The 23880-nt window shown below is 39.4% G+C and overlaps 1 protein-coding gene across 8 annotated transcripts in view; it reads right to left on the bottom strand.

The window, feature by feature from the left end:
- The window catches only part of rerea (arginine-glutamic acid dipeptide (RE) repeats a), a 558826-nt gene that overhangs the window by 272421 nt on the left and 262525 nt on the right, over window positions 1-23880 (bottom strand). For all 8 annotated transcript variants that reach the window (XR_006309302.1, XM_043676159.1, XM_043676158.1 and 5 more), the window contains one exon: window positions 7703-7808. Coding sequence is in view for 7 of the 8 variants with exons in the window: in XM_043676159.1 (XP_043532094.1) it covers window positions 7703-7808 (106 nt within the window). In the remaining variant the exon portion in view is untranslated. The remainder of the gene's footprint in view (window positions 1-7702; window positions 7809-23880) is intronic.

Raw genomic sequence — 23880 nt, forward strand, 5'->3', positions numbered from 1 at the left:
TATAATTTATCACAAATTGATAAGAAATACATGGATGTTATGACTTGGAAAATAAAAAGTTGAGATCGAAGATCAAAGGGATCTGGGTGAAAAAAATACACAACCAAAGTAGGCTAACAAGGCCATAAAAAAACAAAACAAGTTCCAAACTTTATTTCTAGAGGGATTGAATTGGAAGACAGAAGTTATACTAAACTCACGTTGAACTTTGATTAGACTGAAGGATATGGAGGCACTGGAGAGGGTACAAAATGGATTTACAGTGTTGATACCAGAAACACAAAGATATATTCATTAGAAACTCATGAACTGCGCCCTTTTAAAGAAAACAGGTGATTGGTGGGATGGCTGGAAACATTGCACTTGTGAGGAAGAATAGAACCTGTGGTCATCAATATAGAATTACCACTAAGAAATCAAACAGAACATTCAAGAAGGAAGCTCTTTACTGAGAGAGTGATGAGAATGTGGCATATACGATCATAGCGACAGACTGAGGTAAATAATATAAATGCATTTAAAGTTAGGTTAGATAAGCTAATGAGGTAAAATGGAACATAGGTTTATGCTGTTAAGGAAGGATGGGATGGTGGGGGGGAGGGGGGGTTGGGAGAACTTCAGTGGAATATAAACGTTCACAGGAGTTTTTGTCCAAACCTATGTTTCAGGGTAGAGTTCACAATCTAATTACTGGATATCCCTACCCAACCTAATCTTAAACATTTGCATTCATCAAAGAAAAGCTCACTAGAATTTTCACTCAAAGCTGATGATTTTTCAAATTTATCAAATTTTATTTTGAAAACATTTTGCTACTTTCAGCTTTACAACTTCCACCAAAAAGTACAATACATCTCTTTTAGTTGGTGACACTGATGATGAACATAGCTCAACCGTTTCTCATGAAACACTGACAACTAAAGGTAGGCATGGACTACCAAGCTTTAACTACTTGCTTTGTCATAAGAATCATATCACAGTTACAGGTTTATCTGGTAGAATGAAACTGTTTTAAACTAATCTGCATTCAGACAAAGTATGTAGTACTTCAGATATAAGATGACAAATAATAGTGCTCAAGATATTAAATAGTCTGTAAAAATGAACAATGAACCCTACAGAATATGCTAAATATCTGTGTTGAATATTGAGAGGAGACCCCTTTAATCGATGTTTTAAAGTACACTCCTGAGCGATCTAACTTCAAACTATTAACAATGATTACCTTATAACCATTTCTAAATTTCACTTCAAAATGTATCTGATAAATATGATCAACACAAGTTTTGATTTGTATATAACAAAACACAAACCCTTGCGACCCATACTAATAAAAAAAAACAAGTTAATTTCATACATGTTGTATTTTATGGTTGAAATTATATCCTATAGATGGATATTACCCAGATTTCCACTGCACCATCTAAGCAACATGCTTTTTCATTCATTCACACATCATTGTTTACAGTCCAATTAACAAAACTAGAAAGTCCACATTTAGTGAATAATTTACCATTGCTGATGGAAGGACAAATATTCAAATTTACAACATTATACTTGTTATTTGGGGTCTATATATGTCTTTTGATAAAGAAAACATATTTATCTTCAGATGTGGCATTCTTCATTTCTCTATTGAAGTGATTTCCAAATAAAAGGGTATAATCAAACATTCCAATTGGATAAATTACTAAAGATCCAGTCTTTCAAGAGTTTTTCTTCTTAAAGTGTACAATTTGCCCTCTATCTCCTGGACTGAAATATTTTTTGATCAAGCAACCTAGGTTCCCAAAAGTTTATGCGAAAGCTTTTTAAAAAACATTGTAAAATTCAACTTCAAAAGTTGATGAAGAAAGTAACAGGATTAAACAGCTTCGATTATATATGGTAAACATTGAAAATCAAAATTCAAAATATTTAAGCAGAAGGCAACATGCTTGCCTGAATGCTAAGTAAAAGGAACTATTTCAAATTCAATTCACAATCTGCACTGAGTTAGTGGATCACAATTTAATACTAGAATAAGCTTCAATATCTTAGGGTAAAGTGAGGTGCTGGAGGAGTGTCGCTCCCAGTGTGGACTCTGGATGAGCTCAAACTTGATGTCCTATACAATCATACTGCCAGTTGACAAAAATCACCTGTCTAAACTCACCTGAAGAATGGCCAAGTGGATGAAATACCCGAGGGCTGTGAGTACCTGTAGAAATGCAGCCCCGTAAGAGTAAGGAAAGAAGAGCAGACATTTATAGGGACAAAACTTTAAAAAAAGTGATAATAAAGGAAGGTCTGTCAAAATAGAGTACTTACCCCTTTGCAAAACCTATCTGTTTAGATTTTAAACCTTTAAAGAATAGAAATTAATTGAAGGGCTAGGATTTTAGGTTTCCGCCAAAACTTTCATAAAGCAGACACTCTCTGCTGATTGTAAGGGGCCCTTTTGAAACATGGTCACAAATTTAACATTAAGAAGGTAATTCACAGGCCAAATGAAAGAATGCTTCTCGTTTTTAAAACACCTGGCCAAATGTTGCATCATTCACAGTAAAATATATCAGTAGCTGACATAATTAATCAAACAATACATAACCCAACTTTGCTATATCATTTATGCAAGTCAGCCAGATCTCAAAGATCACATCTGTTTGTCTTGCAATCCGAAGAAATGCCAGACAGCATAATATTACATATGACCTCATCAAAACAAATTCATGATGTTGCATGGAATAAAGAATTTTTTTAAAAACCCTATTTTTTCAGAAACATTTCAAAAAGCATATTTAAGATATTCAAAAATAGAACTAGAAGAATAAATTAAAATAAATGTCTGTTAATTAATGAGCTGTCCTTTATTTACTGACAACTTTAAATTAAGTTTTACTCCCATATGAATTTTAAAAATATCTTGGTGCAATTTCTTCCTATATCCATAAGATGAGAATCATTTCATTTCAAATTGAAATACACTTGAATTCTTCATTTAAAACATTTTATTAAAGACAAAAACCTTAAATATAGCGCACACATACCATTGGCTATTATTCTCACACTTGTCATGCCCAAGACACAAAATATAATCAGCCTTTCAGCAGATAAATGTTGAAACTTCAGCATGTGATGCTTTCAAACAGGAATGGCATGCCCCAAAGTCATTGATTCAAAGGGACATACCAGTTTATTTACTAAAAGCTTCAGGTACTAATACTGCAGATTAAAATTGTTGAGCACAACTGTGTTTTTAAATGCCCTCACCCCCAACTTGCAAGAAAATAGGATGCTACAGATCCTCCCTAATTCATATGTTCCAATAAATTGGTATCAGGATGCTTTTCAACATTTAATGAGATAGTGTGAACCTTATGTTTTAGCAGAAGTTACTTTGGTACACTGGGAACGAAAATAGAATGCTGATATCTGCACTGGGTGTAATGTGATTCAAGTAGGTTTTATATCGCCATCTAGCCTTTGGAAGATGAGAAGATCTTTAAATATTTATTAAACAAATAGATTAAATCTATTATTTCAAGACCATTAACTAAGAAAACAAGGCAGTAAAATTTACCAAACTCCATTCTGAGATGAACATCGTTGTGATGAAACTCATTAGGTCTAGACAAAATGATGTCTAAGATGCATTGATATCTGCAGTCAGATTATCTTTGAAGTAAAGCACAAGGTGTGTGGATTATATCTAACCAAAATCATTGATGTTTCAGTGTAGGATCTGGGTAGATCATTAAAATATGATGTGACAATTTTGGTCAGAAAAATTTTATTGTTATTTATATGTATGGAATATTAGATCGACTGCTTCCAATTAAAATGTGTTCTACTAGCATTCAGCGTCTTTGCAAATAATGTGTTTTCCACTGGTGCTGAACCTCAAATATAGTCATGCAAATGATTAAGGATCACAGTTCTCCTTCCCGGCCAACCAACCACATACTTTTCATAGGATGATTACTTAACCTTGGAATTGAAACACCTTAGGAAAATGCTGGCAAGACAAGCCAAACACATCTTGTTTATGTTCCATCACAATTATATTTTCATGAAGTACTCACTAGCAAACTTAATTTGGATCTTGACTCCCAACAATACAAGAGTAACCAAAACTACCTGTGCATTGATACGATCTTAGCAATTGTTTACTTTCAATTGTTCTTTCCAGGCACCATGGACAAGTCATTTTAATTTAGGACAGGTATCTAGGCCAGTTCAGCAAAGATACATGGCACCCAATGACACACAAGACTAACTGATGAGGTTAGGTAGTAGGTAGAAAGGAAATGTTAGACCAAATGACAGAACAACTTTAAAAAAAAAACAGAATGAAAGATCCTCCAAATTTTCCATGGCACTCTTTGGCAAATATGAGACCAGAAATACCAGGCACACTATTAGAATTATGGGTTATAAGACTCTTTTCAGTTCTATTGTAGGATCCATTGTCTCCTTCAGGTAATATAAAAGTATGTTGGAAAAGCATTTCACTGATCCTCATGCTCCCAGCAGATTCTCAAAGACAACACAGTTCAGAATAATTGTTGTCTCAGTGCAGTGGAAATGTCTGATATACAGTCCCATGTACTCACACAGTTTGTCACTGGGAGTAGAGGATCGGTGAATTTACCCTACAATCATTATGAATCTGGTGGCTTATAAAGATCTTTGTGAAAATACTGTTAGGACCATAAAATGAACATGTAACTGCACTGATAAAACTAAACAAGGCAAAGAGCCGTAATACAATTCCAAAAAACAAAAGAGGCTCTGCAAAATGTAAAGCTGCAATTTTGACAACTAATGTCCTTAGGGGAAAGATAGGAGTTGACAGAAAATACTGAATGCCCAACAGTTTCCAATGTTTTCTTCAAACACAACAGCGTGAATATATTGAGGTAAGGTTAAGAACTGAAGATAAAGCATGCATGAATATTTTTTAAGAAAAGCAAAATCGTGAAAACCAATGAGTCATGGATGGAAATCTTTGGAACAAATGACATATCTAGGACCCAAGAATTTCTCTCTCTCTTCAAGCTTTCAGGCTACTTATAAAAAGAATTCGTTTCTACACATGCATGTGGCAGCAAGGTCACTGAAAAATAGTCATTATCCATTGTTCGTTGTCATGACATAGAAGCTACCTGCAGTGATCTATCAACATCCAGGTCAATGACACAGAATACATCAACCAGAGAAAAGTATGATGCTTCAATTACTTCTTTGCAGAGATTAAGTCCCATCTTTACCAGGCAATGTTAAAAATAAGGTGTAAACCTGGTAAAGCTATAAAACAGGCTCACTTGCATGTCAAATAACAGAAACAGCATATGATAGGCACTGCTAAGTGATCGCAAAATCCAACGGATCTGAGTCTAACTCTGCAGGCCTTTCATACCGAGGTGTGAATGATTGTGAACAATTAACAGGAGGTGAGGGTACCATGATTATCTCTATCCTCAATGATGAGGGTGCCCAGCATGCTAGTGCAAAAGACAAAGCTGAAGCACTTGTCACCAGTTTCAGCCAGAACTGCTAAGTGGATAATCAATTTCAGTTGTTTCCTGAAGCCCACAGTCTCTTAAATACCAGTCTACAGCTAATTTGATTCACTTTACGCAAGAAACAGCTGAAGATTCTGGATATTGCAACTAATATAGAACCTGACCACATTCCAGAAATAGTACTGAAACCTTGCACTCCAAAAATAATTGGACCCCTAGCCAATTTGTTCCAGTAGTTACAACACTGGCCACTCGCCATCAATGACAAACTTAAATCAAAATCTAATGCAAATCTAACCACCTTCCCTGGATATTCAATAGCATCATCATTGCTGAATCCCACTGTAATCAATATTCTTGGGTTACGATAGAACTTGAACAATGGTATAAATACTGAAACTATAGAAGCAAGTCAGAGCTTACAAGTTCTGTAATGAGCAGTACAACTCCTATCTGCTATATGCCACTCCATTATCTAACAGACACAAATCAGCACGGTGAACGAATACTCCACACTTGCCTCAGTGAATACAAATCCAACAACACTTGAAGCTCAACACCATCGACGACAACCAATCCACCATGGATACATCATGGCAGCAGTTTGCACCATCTGCAGCAACTCACCAAAGGTCCTTGTCAGCACTTTCAAAACCTACAACCTCTACCACCGAGAAAGACAAAGGCATCAGATACATGAGAACACCATCACCTGCAAATTCCACTACAAACCACACAACATTCTGACTTATAACTACATTGCCACTTATAGAATTACAGAATCCCTACAGTGTGGAAAGAGGCCATTTTGACGGTCAAGTCTGCACTGACCCTCCCATCCAGACCCAGCCTCTTACCTTTTCCACATAACCCCACACTTACCATGGCTAATTCAACTAGCTTGCATATCTTTGGATTGTGGGACGAAATCAGAGACGCGTGGTGAATGTGCAAAATGCACACAGACAATCGCCCAAGGCTGGAATCAAACCCATGTCCTGGTGCTGTGAGGCAGCTGTGCTAACCACTGAGCCATCCTAAACTTTCTCCACTGTCACTGGGTCAAACTCATGGTACCTCTTTCTGAAGAGTAGTAGGTGCATATCCACTCCAAGGACTGCAATGGCACTCAAGGGAGCAACTTATCTCCACCCTTCTTTACTTAATTAAGCAATTAGTAGAGATAGGTAACAAATGCTAGCCGGAGTACACAACATGCACAGCCCACAAATCAGTTCATTTTACCAAACAATAAACATGGAAGGGGTTTAAAGTTGCTTAATCAAGTAGGCATTAATTTTATACAGTTCTAGAATATGATACATCAATTACAAATATAAATCTGAGGGGAGGTGGGTGCCTCGTGGTATTATTGAATGGACTGTTAACCTGGAGACCCAGGTAATGTTCTGGGGACCTGGGTTCAAATCCCAGAGCAGATGGCTGAATTTGAAATCAATAAAAATCTGAAATTAAGAGCTTAATGATGACCACAAATCCATTTAAATTGTCAGAAAACCCCACCTGGTTAATTAATGTCCTTTATGGAAGGAAACTGCCTTCCTTATCTGGTCAGGCCTAGATGAGACTCCAGGCCCACACAGTAATGTGACTGACTCTTAACTGCCCTCTAGGCAATTAGGGATGGGCAATAAATGCTGGCCCAGTCAGTGATACCCTCATCCCATGAAGGAATAAAAATATAATCTACTAAAAATTCTACTACATTGACTAATTACAGATCCAGTTTAACATTTTGTTACTAATCGTAGGTTTGGAACAAATTTTAATCAGAGGTGTGGGAAAGCAACATCCAAGCTCAGAGACTCTTAGTGTGCACCCCTACTTTGGATATCAAATGGGAGCTATAGTTGGTATCATTCTCCCAGCCAATTGAGAGAGAAATATAAGCCAATATTTTTTATTCTGAATATCATTCAGTGGGTCTTGCCATTAAATGATTGCATATTGATCCATCATATGCCTCCTATTCCCCACTACAAAAAAGATAGTAAATTTACTGTTCATACAGCCTCACTGACATGCACAGTGCTTTATACAGCAAGATATAGCAGAGTCACTGTCATCTGTGAAAGTTTAAGGGCCATTTTTAGGTGTGGAAGGCAATCAAGGAAAGATAATGGGAAAGAAAAAAAATTAGCTAATAAAAATATAATTCATGGCAAATTACTCACCATTCTCGTTGTGTCGATCCTGAACCAGATGCTGGTAGACTGAATCTGGCACCTCTGACTGACGATAGTACCACTTGACATTCATTAACAGGTGGTCTCGTTTGCTCTGAAATGTTAAAATATCAACAGCTTAATAAAATTATAACTCCACAATAAGTATCATTGTTCATTTTGTGTTAACAAAATAGAGTCATACAGCATGGAAACAGACCCTTCAGTCCAACATATCCACAATGGCCAGATATCCCAATCTGAGCTAGTCCCATTTGCCAGCATTTGGTCCATAACCCTCTAAATCCTTCCAATTCACATACCAATCCAGATGCCTTCTAAATGTTGTAACTGGACCAGCCTCCACCACTTCCTCTGGCTGCTCATTCCATACAGGTACCACCCTCTGCATGAAAAAGTTACCCCCCAGTTCCTTTCCCCTCTCACCTTAAGCCTCTGCCTTCTAGTTTTGGACTTTCCCACTGTAGGGAAAAAGATATTGGTGACTCACCCTATCCATGCCCTCATGATTTCATAAACCTCTGTAATGCTCTCTACGCTCCAGGGAAAAATTCCCAGTCTATTCAGCCTCTCCCTATAACTCAAATCGTCAACATCCTCAAATTTCTTCTGCACCCTCTCAAGTTCAATAACATCCTTCCTGTAGAAGGGCAACCACAATTGTACACTGTATTCTAAAAGTAGTCTCACCAGTGTCCTGCATAAATGAGTAAATACCAAATTAAATAAGTAATTTTATAGCTCAACTGACCAAAAGGAATATTCAATTTTAAGACAATCTACAAAAAAGTGGCTGTGGTGATTAAATTGCTGCAAATCATTTTGCAAGCTCTATATCATCAATAATGATTGAATGGTGAAATAAACTGAATGGTACAGTCTTATAAATACTTGCCTAGGGTATAAATAAATCATAAATCCAATTGTGATGCATTAGTTCTGTACAATCCAAAGCTAAGTTCACCATAGTCCCAGTGAGCCAAAGGACTGTTCTCCCATTTGAGAGAGATGACCAGTGGTGGTTTAACCTGACAGTCACCACAGCTCAGGTGAGGAAAAGGTTGAGAAGGACAGTCCTTTATGATGACCTCAGCCAGTATGGGAAGTGATCCATCCTATTAGCATCACCCTGACTCACAATTGAGTGATCCAGCCAACTTAGCTAACCAACCAACTTTACAGTTCTATGAATGTTTGAATTTAGAAGCAAGCTTACATCCTGGGAGGAATTCAGGACAGTTCTTAGAACCAGTTATCTCAGCAGTAGGGGTTGATTTGAAAGCTTCCAAACCGCGGGATTTTGGTTAGAACTTTCTTCAGGGCCTTTTTTTTTAAAAAAAAAACATCTATTTTTCTCAACTGTTTTTGACATCAACTCTATGCCAGGCATTGTGTAAACAACTGCTTGAACAAGCAGTAATTGAAGTTAACTTGCTGACAATTTGGAGCAGAAGGATAAGCTGATGCAGCTTTCGCTGGCAACACAAAGTTGATTGGTCTATGGACTAGCAACCATAAATTAACGATAGAGACTTATGCCTGCAAACTGGTAATTACAGGTACTGGGTAATTGGTTCCCAGAAAAACGAACAGTTTGAAGCCAAAACAAGTTACAGTTACAACATTTAAAAGACATTTGTTCTGTTCATGTGTCTGTCCAAGTTTAGAAGGATATGGGTCAAACGTAGACAAGTGGGACTAGTTTAATTTGGGAAAGTTGGTTGCTGTGACAAGTTGGACCAAAGGGTCTGTTTCCATGCTGTACGACTGTACATCTCTATGACTATCTTTCTTGCAACAGTTGTCGTAAGCTATGACATTAAACCGATAGGTCAGAGATTTTTATAAGGGAATCAGCCACATTACATCTCGTGCTATTTCAAGGTGCAACAAAGAACCAGTGATCTAAACAAAATAGATTTTTAGCGGCAAGAGCACTAGGAGACTCAACAACTTGTCGACAATCACAATGTGCACAGATTTCTTCAGTGCGATCAAAGTGTCCGACAGTCTGTGTACCAGGGTCCGACTCCAATGACAGGCAAAAAAGAGAGAATCGCTCATCAAGAACCAAGATGCAGTCAATGTCTGCTGGTGAGAGCACTTCAAGGATCTTTGCAATCAAGACACAGCCATCAATGCAAGTGCTCTCAACATCAATCGAAAAACACAGCTCAGCACACATCCAATCTGCCTCAAGGAAAAATATGCCATCTAACAGCGGCAAAACAACAAGGCCTTCAGCACAGATGGAATGCCTGCTCATGTTCTAAAATACAGTGGAGAGGCACAAATCCACAACCTCATTTTCCTTGTCTGGAAGGAAGAGAGTGTACCAAGAGAATTCAGAGACGCTGTAATTGTGATCATCTTCGAGAATGGGCACATGCCTGACTGTGAATTAGAGAGGGATTTCCTACAGTCTGCCATGGGAAAGGTTATTACAAGAATCCTCCTCAGTGCCAAGTGGCTGGAGAGCTTCTTTCCAAGTCTCAATCTAGCTTCTGCCCATCAAAAGGCAAAATGGATATGACCTTCAGTGCACAACAAATTCAAAGAAAAAAAGCACAGGCAAAGGCCTTCAACTCGGTCAGCATGAGGGATTGTGGAATATCCTCCTCATATTTGGCGGCATTCTCCACCTGTTTTACAGTGACATGCAATCCATGATCCTCACCAACAAATCCACCACAGACCCATTACGAGTGCTATCTGAGCGGAGGAGGAGCTGGGTCATCACACCAGCTGTCTTCCTTATCTCTCTCTCTGCTACACTCCATCTCATGTCCATGAAGCTCCCAACCAGTGGAGCTAACCACAGGATGAGAGAGAATCTTTTCAACCTTCAACACCACCAGGCCCAAGACCATCCTAACTTCTGTCACCAAACTGCAGTATGCAGTCAATGCCTGCATGTGGGCATTCAAAGGCTGAGTTACAAACTATTTGTAGATGTATTCACTGGGCCTCAACTAAACATCTAGAAAACAAAATCTACTAGGAGCTCCATATAAATAATCAATAGGAGGGTTTAGGAAATGTTGCAAGAACATCTTGAAAGCCTCCCTACACAAATGCAACACCCCCAATAATGTGGCAATCACTTGTTCTAGAATGCACAAAATAAAGAAGGCACAAACCATTTTGAGTATCAGTGGAGCAAGCACCAAAAAGAGCGTTCAGAATCCAGAGAGTGTCCCACCCAGCCACCTCCTCAAACGCGACCTGCCCCACCCATGGCAAAGTCTGTGGCTCCTGGACTCAGCCACTGCAGAACCCAAATCCCCCCGCCGAAGTAGAAGCATTTAATCCTCAAATCTGAGGAACTGTCAAAGATAACATCTGGTCCTGGTACTTATCAACTTTCTACTCCATTAATTTCTTCAGAACAGGGTGCAACCTCTTTTTAAGCTAATTTCCTTCCACCCTTCATTCTCCATAGACATAGAGGTCTAATTCTGGGAGATCCCTAGTATCTTCTTCAGTGAAGCAGACACAAAGTAATGAGCTAGCTTCTCTGCCATTCCCCCATTGTAGGTTCTCCTGATTCTGCTTGCAATGGCCCCACATTCGCCTGAACCAAATGTTTATTTTCTACATACCTTTAGAAGCTTTTACAGTCTGCATTTGTTTTTTTTTGCAAAGTTGCTTTCATATTCTAATTCCCCATTTTTTAAAAAGCAGTTTCTTGGTCCTCCTTTGCTGTATTCTAAAAATCTCATAGTCCTCAGATTTACTACCATTTCTGGCAAATTCTCTCAGCCTTTTCTTGTAATCTTATACAATATTTCATCTCATGTGTCAGCCCCGGTGTTTGAAGGAATGGAGAGTTGATGTGAACTACTTAATAACTCATTAAGACTGCCCATTGCTGACATACAGTCATGCATTCTAATGTGGTTTCCCAACCACCTCAGCCAGTTTGTGCTTCATGTGTTCATAATGTGTTGAATAATGCTTTATTCAAATGTTAACACCCTTGTTTCAGAATGAACTACCTCACTTTCAATCATAATCTAAAACTCTATCATATTGTGGTCACTCATCCCTCAACGTACTTTTACGACAAGATTATTAATTAGCCCTTTTGTCATTACATAATACTAGATCTAAAATACTATGCACTCTGGTCAGCTCCTCAGAAAAACATGCCTAGCAAACTCCAGAAACTCGTTCTTGTGCTCTGTTGGGAACTGGGTTCAATTACCTATATTTTCTTTAAAGACTAAATGTTTGGGTTTCATTTGTCATTCTGCAGGGATTGCACAATGGAAAGAAAAACCAAGGAACACAACTGGCTGCCTGGGTAAAAGGTGGGGAATGAACAGTTTGGCAAAGCTAACAGGAGAAAGTCCAGATATTCACCGGGCTTCAGTGGATTCATACACAGTAATAGATAGCGAATTGCATAATACTAACAGCGTGGACATGAAATTAGCAGCAGTGACAAACAATCATGTTTCTTACATTTTAGTAACATTTACACTGAAGTTGAAGACATGTAGTGCAATTTAATGGCATATTATAGAAAAATAGATGACTAAGTTGTTTCGGTGAACAGCAAAATGCACTAGTTTTACCTAAGTGGTCAGCGTTCAAAACATTACTTATTAAAATCGATAAAATGTACAAAAGCAGACAGTAATTTCAGGAATGTAAATCTACACACAGGGACCTGCTTACAGACCTCACTTGAAACATCAATTAGATTTCATACCATAGCTATCCATTATTATTATAATCGACTGTTCTGAATTATCACTACATTGAGAGGTTCAAAGGTAACATTATATTTAATTTTGCTTGCCCTTTTCGAATTGACTTTTCTGTAAAACTCATCAAGTTTTCCAACTAATTATGTGTTGAACAATATATATTTTAACAAATTCAGTTTTGAGAAACTTTATTTTTAATCTTAAAGATTGTGGCAATGTCTGCACTAATGATTGCGGTGCAGCTTTTGCCATAGTTGCACAAAAGATATTTGGGAATATAACAAAATAACCTAGAGCAAAGTTCCCTTCAGAATTTCATTTCCTTTCCTGAACATGAATTTTGAAGCCTACTTTTTTTAATCTCAATTTTAGTTGGTGAAATTCTTTTCAAACTGCTGAGAAAAAAATGCACGCTGCTTGCAAATGCTTATTAGAAAAATCTATTGAATCTTTAGAACCCCATGCAAATGTATTAGACAATACACATATACTGTGTATTCTGTATGGTCAGGACTTCCGTAGTATCATCAGCACACCAGTCAGTGGCAGCACTGAGTTACAAAACTGCAATTTGTGCTTCCCCATACGATTTTGTGGAAGTTAGCAGCCCAGTGTTCATTCAATGCTAGTTTAGTCATAGAGATGTATAACACGGAAACAGATTCTTCAGTCCAACTCGTCCATGTCGACCAGATATCCCAACTCAATGTAGTCCCACCTGCCAGCACTCGGCCCATACCCCTCCAAACCCTTCCTATTCATATACCCATCCAAATGCTTCTTAAATGTTGCAGTTGTACTAGCCTCTCCCACTTACTCTGGCAGCTCATTCCATACATGTACCACCCTCTGCCTGAAAAAGTTGCACCTTAGGTCTCTTTTATTTCTTTCCCCTCTCACCCTAAACCTATACCCTCTTGTTCTGGATTCCCCCACCCCAGGGAAAAGACTTTGTCTATTTATTCTATCCATGCCCCTCATGATTTTATAAACCTCTGTAAGGTCACTCCTCAGCCTCCGACGCTCCTGGGAAAACAGCCCTAGCCTATCCAACCTCTCCCTATAGCTCAAATCCTCCAACCTTAGCAACATCCTTGTAAATCTTTTCTGAACCCTTTCAAGATTCACAACATCCTTCCAAGAGGAAGGAGACCAGAAGTGCACGCAATATTCCAACTGTGGCCTAACCAATGTCTTGTACAGCCGCAACATGACCTCCCAACTCCTGTACTCAATACTCTGACCAATAAAGGAAAGCATACCAAACGCTGCCTTCACTATCCTATCTCCCTGTGACTCCACTTTCAAGGAGGTATGAACCTGCACTTCAAGGTCTCTTTGTTCAGCAACACTCCCAAGGACGTTACCATTAAGTGTATAAGTCCTGCTAAGATTTGCTTTCCCAAAATGCAGCACCTCACATTTATCTAAATTAAACTCCATCTGCCACTTCTCAGCCCATTGACCCATCTGATCAAGATCCCGTTGTAATCTGACCTAACTACAGCTCCAACATTGGTGTTATCTGCAAACTTACTAACTCTACCTCTTATGCTCGCATCCAAATCATTTAAGTAAATGACAAAAAGTAGAGGGCCCAACACCGATCCTTGTGGCACTCCACTGGTCACAGGCCTCCAGGCAGGCTAAGATAAAAGGTGGGGAGGAGGGACTTGGGGGAGGGGATTTGGAAATGCGATAGGTGGAGGGAGGTCAAGGTGAGGGTGATAGGCCGGAGTGGGGTGGGGGCGGAGAGGTCAGGAGGATGATTGCAGGTTAGGAAGGCGGTGCTGAGTTCGAGTTCCTCCCTATCTTCGCCTGCTGGACTCGAACTCAGCATCCCTACCTTTTATCTTAGCCTGCTGGACACACTTTCCTCATTCCTGAAGAAGGGCTTATGCCCGAAACGTCGATTCTCCTGTTCCTTGGATGCTGCCTGACTTGCTGCGCTTTACCAGCAACACATTTTAAGCTCTGATCTCTAGCATCTGCAGCCCTCACTTTCTCTCAATGATTTCCCATGCACAAATCTATGTTGACTATCCCTAACCAGCTCTGCCTTTCCAAATACATGTACATCCTGTCCCTCAGGATTCCCTCCAACCTTCCCCCCACCGACGTCAGGCTCACTCGTTTATAGTTTCCTGGCTTGTCCTTACCACCTTTCTTAAACAGTGGCAACACGTTAGCCAACCTCCAGTCTTCTGGCACCTCACCTGTGACTATCGATGATACAAATATGTCAGCAAGAGGCCAAGCAATCACTTACCTAGCTTCCCACAGAGTTCTAGGGTACACCTGATCAGGTAGGTCCTGGGGATTTATGCGTTTCAAGACATCCAGCACTTCCTCCTCTGTAATATGGACATTTTTCAAGATGTCACCATCTATTTCCCTACATTCTATATCTTCCATATCCTTTTCCACAGTAAATACTGATGCAAAATACTCGTTTAGCATCTCCCCCACCTCCTGTGGCTCCACACATAGGCCGCTTTGCCGACCTTTGAGAGGCCCTATTCGCTCCTTAGTTACCCTTTTGTCCTTAATGTATTTGCAAAAACCCTTTGGATTCTCCTTAACCCTATTTGCCAAAGCTATCTCCATCCCCTTTTTGCCCTCCTGATTTCTCTCTTAAGTATACTCCTACTGCCTATATACTCTAAGGATTCACTCAATCCATCCTGTCTATGCCTGACATGTGCTTCCTTCTTTTTCTTAACCAAAACCTCAATTTCTCTAGTCATCCAGCATTCCCTATACCTACCAGCCTCTTCCATCACTATTTTAAAGCTAATAGAATTATGGTCGCTGGCCCCAAAGTGCTCCCCCACTGACACCTCAGTCATCTGTCCTGCCTTATTCCCCAAGAGTAGGTCAAGTTTTGCACCTTCTCTAGTAGGTACATCCACATACTGAATCAGAAAATTTTCTTGTACACACTGAACAAATTCCTCTCCATCTGAATCCTTAACACTACGGCAGTCCCTGTCTATATTTGGAAAGTTAAAATCCCCTACCATAACGACACTATCATTCTCACAGATAACTGAGATCTCCTTATAAGTTTGTTTCTCAATTTCCCTCTGACTATTAGGGGGTCTATAATACAATCCCAATAAGGTGATCATCCCTTTCTTATTTCTCAGTTCCACCCAAATAACTTCCCTGGATGTATTTCCGGGAATATCCTCCCTCAGTACAGCTGTAATGCTATCCCTTATCAAAAATGCCACTCCCCCTCCTCTTTTGCCTCCCTTTCTATCCTTCCTGTAGCATTTGTACCTTGAAACATTAAGCTGCCAGTCCTGTCTGTCCCTGAGTCATGTTTCTTTAATTGCTATGAAATCCCAGTCCCATGTTCCTAACCATAGTTTAAAGAAACAAAAAGTATCTTTAGCTTGCTCGCTTTTTCTTCTTTGTAAATAAATAAAGACGCTCCTTCATGAGGGTCAATGGACCTGAAATGCTCACTCTGTTCCTCTCTTTGCAGATGCTGCCAGACCTGCTGAGTTTCCCCCGCAATTTGTTTTTTGTTTCAGATTTCCAGCAACTGCAGTTCTTTGTTTTCATTTGTTCATACATAATGAGTTCAACACGATTTGTTAATCCTACATGGACTCTGAATACTACAAATGATAGGCAAGTCACAAATCTATACAGGAATTTGAGAAACCAAATTTCCTCCCTGGGCGGCATGGTGGCACAGTGATTAGCACTGCTGCCTCACAGCGCCAGAGACCCGGGTTCAATTCCCGACTCAGGCGACTGACTGTGTGGAGTTTGCACATTCTCCCCGTGTCTGCGTGGGTTTCCTCCGGGTGCTCCGGTTTCCTCCCACAGTCCAAAGATGTGCGGGTCAGGTGAATTGGCCATGCTAAATTGCCCATAGTGTTAGGTTAAAGGGGTAAATGTAGGGGTATGGGTGGGTTGCACTTCGGCGGGTCGGTGTGAACTTGTTGGGCCGAAGGGCCTGTTTCCACACTGTAAGTAATCTAATCTAATCTAAAAAAAAAGTGACATCCAAATATAGCAAAATAAAATGCAGTAGAATTAGAGTCTCTAAAATAATATTGAAACTTGGATAACACTGTTCAATAACTCTGTGCAGGTCAAGATAGCTGATAAACAAGGATTGAAAAATGTATTTGCAATGTTGCCAAAGAAAACAAGTCCAAAGCTCTGCCCAAATCAAGTTATATTTGAACCCTTTTAGGTACTGGTGATGGTATTGGTGGTGCTGAGTAGGGGAAGAGATAGACAGAGGAGGACACAGACAAGATCAAACTTATTTACAGCTTTTCAATGTAGTTTAAAATACCCTGTTCATGTTTAATGGAGTGTTTATATACATTGAACAGACAGTTCCTACATTGTGCAGCACTCCACAATGGATCAACACGTCAAGCCCATGTCCCAAGAGTGAATTTTAAAAACGCATCAACAGAGAGCTGTGAAAAACCTTTGCAATAATTGTGATTCGTGCTATTTTCCATAATGCCAAAAGTCCAAGATACAAGAGACATGTGAAAGTAATGAGTTACCCAGTTATTTTTATTTCCTTCCATAGTGACAATTTGAAATGTTTACACACTCTTTGTTATTAGACTGAGCTGCTCCAGACATCTATTCATCCCTGCTAATATGATGTATTTATTTCCAATGTTAACATATATTCAAAATTAAGAAATTATTGCTTCCCAACAATCATGTCATTAACCCTTTGAAGTCAATAAGATTCAAAATTAAACAATCCTATTGAACAGATATTTCACTTGGAAGTGTTCAGCGCTTGCCTTAGATGTTAGTACGACTCAACGAGAAGCAAAATTCACCTGCACTAGACTTTGTTTTATTCTCCCACATGGTTCACAAGGACAGCTGCCCGCTCCATGGTGCTCTCAAGATGATTGTGACCATCTTGGTAATAGGTTTAGAAAATGCTATTGAAGGAGCCTTGGTGAATAAGTACAGTGCATTTTCTAGACAGTATACATTGTTGCTCTATGCATCAGCAATGGAGGGAATGAATGTTCAAGTGAGAGAGTAGAGTCATAAAACCATACAGCACAGGAACAGACTCTTCAGTTCAAATAGGCCATGCCAAGTTTCCCAAACTAAACGAGTCCCACCTCCCTGCATTTGGCCCATAATCCTCTAAACTTTTCCTATGCATGTACCTGTCCAAACATCTTTCAAATATTATAACTGTACCTCCATCCAACACTTCCTCTGGCAGTTCATTCCCTTTAAAATCTTTCACACCTCACCTTAAAAATATGCCCCCTAGCTTTGAAACTTGTCAATTCTAGGGAAAAGACCTTTGCTATTCATCTTATCTATCTATGCCCCTCATGATTTTAACAAACCTCTCTAAGGTCACCCCTCAACCTCCTATGCTCCTGTGAAAAATGTCCCAGCCTATCCAGCCTCTCCTCTCTGCCAGTCCCGGTAACATCTTGGTTTTTGAACCCTCTCCAATTTAAGAATATCCTTCCTATATAGCAGGGCAACCAGAACTGTAAACCGTACTCCCAAAGCAGCCTAACCAACATTCTGGTCAACCTCAACATGACATCCCAATTCCTAAAATCAACGGTCTGAGCAATGAAGGCAAGCATGCTAGATATCTTCTTATTGTTGTGGTTCTGTCCGCTGAGCTGGGAATTTGTGTTGCAGACATTTCGTCCCTGTCTAGGTGACATCCTCAGTGCTTGGGAGCCTCCTGTGAAGCGCTTCAGTGATGTTTCCTCCGGCATTTATAGTGATTTGTACCTGCTGCTTCCGGTTGTCAGTTCCAGCCGTCCGCTGCAGTGGCCGGTATATTGGGTCCAGGTCGATGTGCTTATTGATTGAATCTGTGGATGAGTGCCATGCCTCTAGGAATTCCCTGGCTGTTCTCTGTTTGGCTTGTCCTATAATAGTAGTGTTGTCCCAGTCGAACTCATGTTGCTTGTCATCTGAGTGTGTGGCTACTAAGGATAGCTGGTCGTGTCGTTTCGTGGCTAGTTGGTTCACACCAGGCTCCCAAGCACTGAGGATGTCACCTAGACAGGGGATGAAATGTCTGCAACACAAATTCCCAGCTCGGCGAACACAACCACAACAACGAGCACCCGAGCTACAAATCTTCTCCCAAACTTTGAAGATATCTTCTTAACCACCCTGACTACACAAGTTTCAAAGAACTATATACCCAAACCCCTCAGAGTTTCTGCTTGGCAACACTATCCAAGGCCTCACCATTAACTGTATAAGTCTGGCCTTTTTTACCAAAATGCAATACCTCACACTTATTCAAATTAAACTCCACCTGCCACTTGTCAGCCCATTGGCCCAATTAATCAAGATCCCTTCGTAAACTTCGATAACCTTCTTTAGTATCCATTATACCACCAATTTTGCTGTCATCTGCAAACTTACTAACCTTGCCTCCTAAATTGCCATCTAAATTGTTTATATAAATGACAAAAAGTGGACCCAGAACCGGTCCTTGCAGAACATCACTCGTCACAGGCCTTCAGTCCAAGAAAAAAAACAGCCTCCACCAACCTCTGTCCCCTACCATCAAGCCAATTTTGTATCAAATGGCAAGCTCTCCCTGAATCCCATGTGATCTAACTTGACTAAATAAGAGGACTGCCTTGTCCTGGATGGTGTTAAGCTTCTTGAGTATTGTTAGGCAAGGAGAAATATTGCTTCACAGTTCTGATCATTCCTCGTAGATGATGGACAGGCTTTCAGGAATCAGGAAGCATGTAACTCTCCACAGAATTCCAAGCCTCTGACCTGCTATTGTAGTTGCAGTATTCATGTGGTTGATCCAATTCAGTTTCTGTTGAATGCTGATAGTGGAACATTCAGAGGTGGTCATGTCATTGAATGTCATGAAGGAAGGCCATTGAACTTAGCTCATTTACCCAATCATTATTAATGACTGCCTGTATTGACTTAAATATCAGTCACTATCTCACAAACAGGTACAAAGTATTTGAGGCCTACTCAGCTTCCAGGATTCTCCTTGAAACTTAAGATTAGATTAGATTAAATTACTTAGATTAGATTACTTACAGTGTGGAAACAGGCCCTTCGGCCCAACAAGTCCACACCACCCCGCCGAAGCGCAACCCACCCATACCCCTACATTTACCCCTTACCTAACTCTACAGGCAATTTAGCATAGCCAATTCAGTCAGTCGCCTGAGTCGGGAATTGAACCCGGGTCTCTGGCGCTGTGAGGCAGCAGTGCTAACCACTGTGCCACCGTGCCGCCCGAAGACTGTGGCAGTTTCTCAGTTAATTCTCATAATATATACTTTTTGTGAAATACCTTGAAAATCTTTTATATTTAAGTGGCACCACATAAATACAAAGTTGTTGCTGATGAATTTGGACTTCAGCATGAACCAAAGCTTTTCAGAGACAATGAACAGAATGGGGGAAATGGGTTTGTCATAGCAAAAGTTTTACCAAATTTCTAACTTTGGTACACTTATTTAGTTGCTATGAAATACTTTTACAATTCGTTATTACTGTTTTTAAGAACATACATCTAAAGTAATGGCTCAGATCTATGCTTTTTAAAAATAAAACTGTCCTTTTCATGACCTTATGAAGCAAATAATAGTTTAAAAGCCAACAATAAGCAACATAACTAACTGGAATCTTAAGTTTCTTTTCCAATATAGTTCTGTTGTATGTTCTAAAAGTTCCTTAGCAAGTTTGTTTGAATTTGAAAGCTGCAAGCAATTTATCATTCCTATGATTTAATGTTATAGAGTGCAGCCAGCGGCAACTGGAATGAGGTCGGCAACTCAGGAAATTGACCTTGATGGTTACTGAGAGCACCGAAGTCTTGCAAAATAAAGTAAGCATTGCAACGAGAAGAGACAAATGCATATAATTTCTTCCAGCATTCCTTAGTTAAAAAAGTTAGGCATGAAGTCAAAGCAGTAAGTTGTAATGCATTCGCAAAAAGCTGTGTTTAAGTCCAACGCTGCCACTAGATGGAGCACCCAACACGCATGTGCAGAATTGGAGTGATTCATTCAAATGCGATGTGGCAGGCTGGAATAGGGTGCCAAGGAACTGTACATACTGAACAGTCCTGTGATCAGTTCAGTCAAGCACTTTGTTGGCCAGCAATAATCAGAGGCCACACAGAATCAGAGGCAAAGGGTGTCAAGAGAAATGGGGTGAGAATGGGGACTATGGTGCTAAGGTACAGGATCAGCCATGATCATGTTTAAAGGGCTTGATGCACCAAATGGCCTACAGCTGTTCCTACCTTTTAGGTTTCCCTTCACATGTGTGCAGGGCCATTCAGGCAACTCTGTGCATACATAAAGGATCCCCCAATGGCCATCTTTAATAGTGGATGCATTGGTAATGCACACTCCTTGGTAAAAGTTGCTTTGAGGTACGTTGGGGTGGGGGTTGTATTATGTTGCCACGTTTTTCACATGATTACTCCAGGAAGAACAAACTAGCACAAATATTTTTGCATTTGATATAATTTCAATATAAAATGGCAGTAAGGGGTTAATGAGTGATCATATTTAATATTCATCAAGATAATGTGAAGGAATTTTTATCCCCATCACCACATGCATATTATGAAAGACAATTTTACAGAACTACTAACTTCTATTACTGAATTTTTCACACAATTTTGACTTTGGACTGAAATCTTCACATTTATGACAGTACAATTGTTATTATTTCTTAATACATAAGAATATCACTGTAATATTTTCACTACACAACGTCCAGGGGTTCAAGGTGGCTTATCAACAGCTAGACAACAATTGCAGATGGCCAACAAATGCTAGCATTGCCAGCAATGTCCACATCCTGACAATGAATTTTAAAAGTGTAAGCAATTTAGGATCATTTTCAAAGCAACCGAAATGTGTTTATAAATCAAAACATGAATTTCAGACTGAATTACAAGATGAAAGATTACATAGTATAGTTTTTTTATCCCAGCATGTACTTCACTTCCCACAAACATGAAATTACTAATCTAGGAATGTGAAATTTTGTAACACAGCCTGAATTTCTATAACAGTACCGGATGCATTTATATGCATGACATGACAATAAACTGCCTGCACAGTATGCACAATCTTCCCACTTCTGTCTATATTCAGGGTTGGGAAGTGTAACATTAAGCCGGGAAATTGGATATCCATATGTTAAAGTTGCTTAGATGTTGAAGGTATATAATGGAGAGCTCAAGTGTTTCAATTCTTGATAATTAAAGGACACTTTGAAGACTTCAATTTTGAATTTTGGTCTTGGCTTCAAGTCCTGGGAGAAGCATGTGTAAGATCGCTGCACCTAGTGCAACCAAATTAAAAATGGTATGGCTTCCTTCAAAAGCAACCAGATATAGGAGACTGAAAGAAAGCATTTTGAGGGCACATCCTGAGCCAGCAACTTTCCAAAATTCAATCGTCTGTGGCATGCTGCCCTATTTGCAGCAGAACCATCTGAGCACGATCAGCCTCAGTCACCTAATGCCCACTGGTACCTTAGCAAACACTGTAATGATGAAAATAAATATCTCTATCTAAAAAATCTAAAGGAGGAAAGAATAGGATGTTATTTCATTTTCCAAAGGGGACTTGTTGATACAATGTTCACTTAAAATCCATAAGCATATGCTCAACAGCAACTTATCCAAACTGCTAATAGACACCAAAGACCCCAATAAGTGGAATCGGTCTCTCTCAATACTATGAAGTTAACACTCTCACACTCTCACCAGTGTGAATTTCACCTTTGGTATTGTTTCCTAAATCAGCATTCAAGCAAAGTAACAAAAGGAAATAGAGGCACTGGAACTGTTTTACATTAAGCTGGATAAAGATTCATGAGAACAAACCAGTGGGCATTCAATATTCCAATTTCAGCACAGCAAAGACAGGGTGCTCAATTTCAACAACAGCTTATGGAAGTGCATTTAATCTCATAAAATGCCTCAAGGCACTGAATAAGAGCATTGACAGTGAAACCACCAAATCACAGGAGGACATTGCAAGACAGGTGCCTAATGGTTTGATCAATGTAGTAGATTTTCAAGAAATATCTTAAAAGAGCAAAGATTTGGGTAGGAAATTCCAATATTTTGGATAAAGCAGCTGCCAACGATGGTGGTTAAAAACAGGGATATGCACAAGCCAAAACGTGTTGGGGCAGAGATCTTGCAAACCGGTAGAACTGAAAAAGGTTACATAAATAAGGACAAGCAATTTGGAGGGATTTGAAAACAAGGATGAGAATTTTAAATTGAGATGTTGTTGGACCAGGAATTAATCAAAGTTAATCAGCACAGGGTTGAAAGAGATTTGAAGCACTTTAGGATAAAGGAATAAGAGGAATAAGACATTTAGTTCCTCAATCCTGCTGTCATTTAATAAGACCATGGCTAATTTGCACGAGGCCTCTACTCTCCCATCTACCCTTATTTTATAACCTTGTCAATCAAGAATCTACCTCAGTGTCTTGTGGAGACATGAAATCAACAGACTAACAAGCTTCAGGAATATAAAATTTTCATCTTCAAGCACAAGCTTATATAGCCTGCTACAGAAGCATTGAAATAAATACATCAAGTGAAATGGGCAAGGGTTTCAGTAGTAGGTGAGCTAAGAGGCAAAGGCAGAATTGAACTATGATGGCATAAGCAATCATGATTGTGGTGCAAATGTTGGTTTGAAATGAATTTCAGACTCACACATAACTACAAGGTTGCAAACAGTCTTACTCAGCTTAAAGCAGTTACGAAAAACGAAAACAGCAGCAGGGAACTAGGTTTCTGCAAGAGACCAGAAACACGGGCTTTCCTCTAGATAGTGGGAGCAAGTTTCTATTCATCCAATACTGGATATCAGAAAAGCTGAAGGGATGAATAGCCTCCTTCTGTGCTATAACTATTCTGATTCTCTTGAGAATGTTATAGAACCCAGTTCTTTGATGGAAACAATGATACTTTTAAGCCTACATTGTGAATGAATGAAGTAGTAAGAGTGAACATAAAACGGAGAGTTTTTTTAAATTGAGTTTGGTGTAGAAAATAATTCAAAATGATTTATGACAATTTAAAGTAATTTGTCAATATCAGTCTGTATGTTAATTTCAGACAAAGTTGAGTCCAGATGCTAACACTGAATGACACCACAGCGTTTTTTAGTTCTAAAGCAATTGCTCTCCAGTAATGTTTCTTGTGTAGGTTTACCTTTGGGGCTCTCACTCATGTGGATGTAACGAAGACAGAAAGATCTGATAGTCGCCTGTGACGCTAAATCACAGCCACATGTCTGACAGTTCTGAAACTGTAAACAGGTCCAGCATTATCCACTTTGCCACAGTAATTATAGGAGAAATGGCAGCAGATTTTCCATTTTAAAATTATTCTGGCAAGTACTTCAGAATTGAAAAATTAAG

The sequence above is a fragment of the Chiloscyllium plagiosum genome, chromosome 34 (genome assembly GCF_004010195.1).
Source record: "Chiloscyllium plagiosum isolate BGI_BamShark_2017 chromosome 34, ASM401019v2, whole genome shotgun sequence".
Lineage (NCBI taxonomy): Eukaryota > Metazoa > Chordata > Chondrichthyes > Orectolobiformes > Hemiscylliidae > Chiloscyllium > Chiloscyllium plagiosum.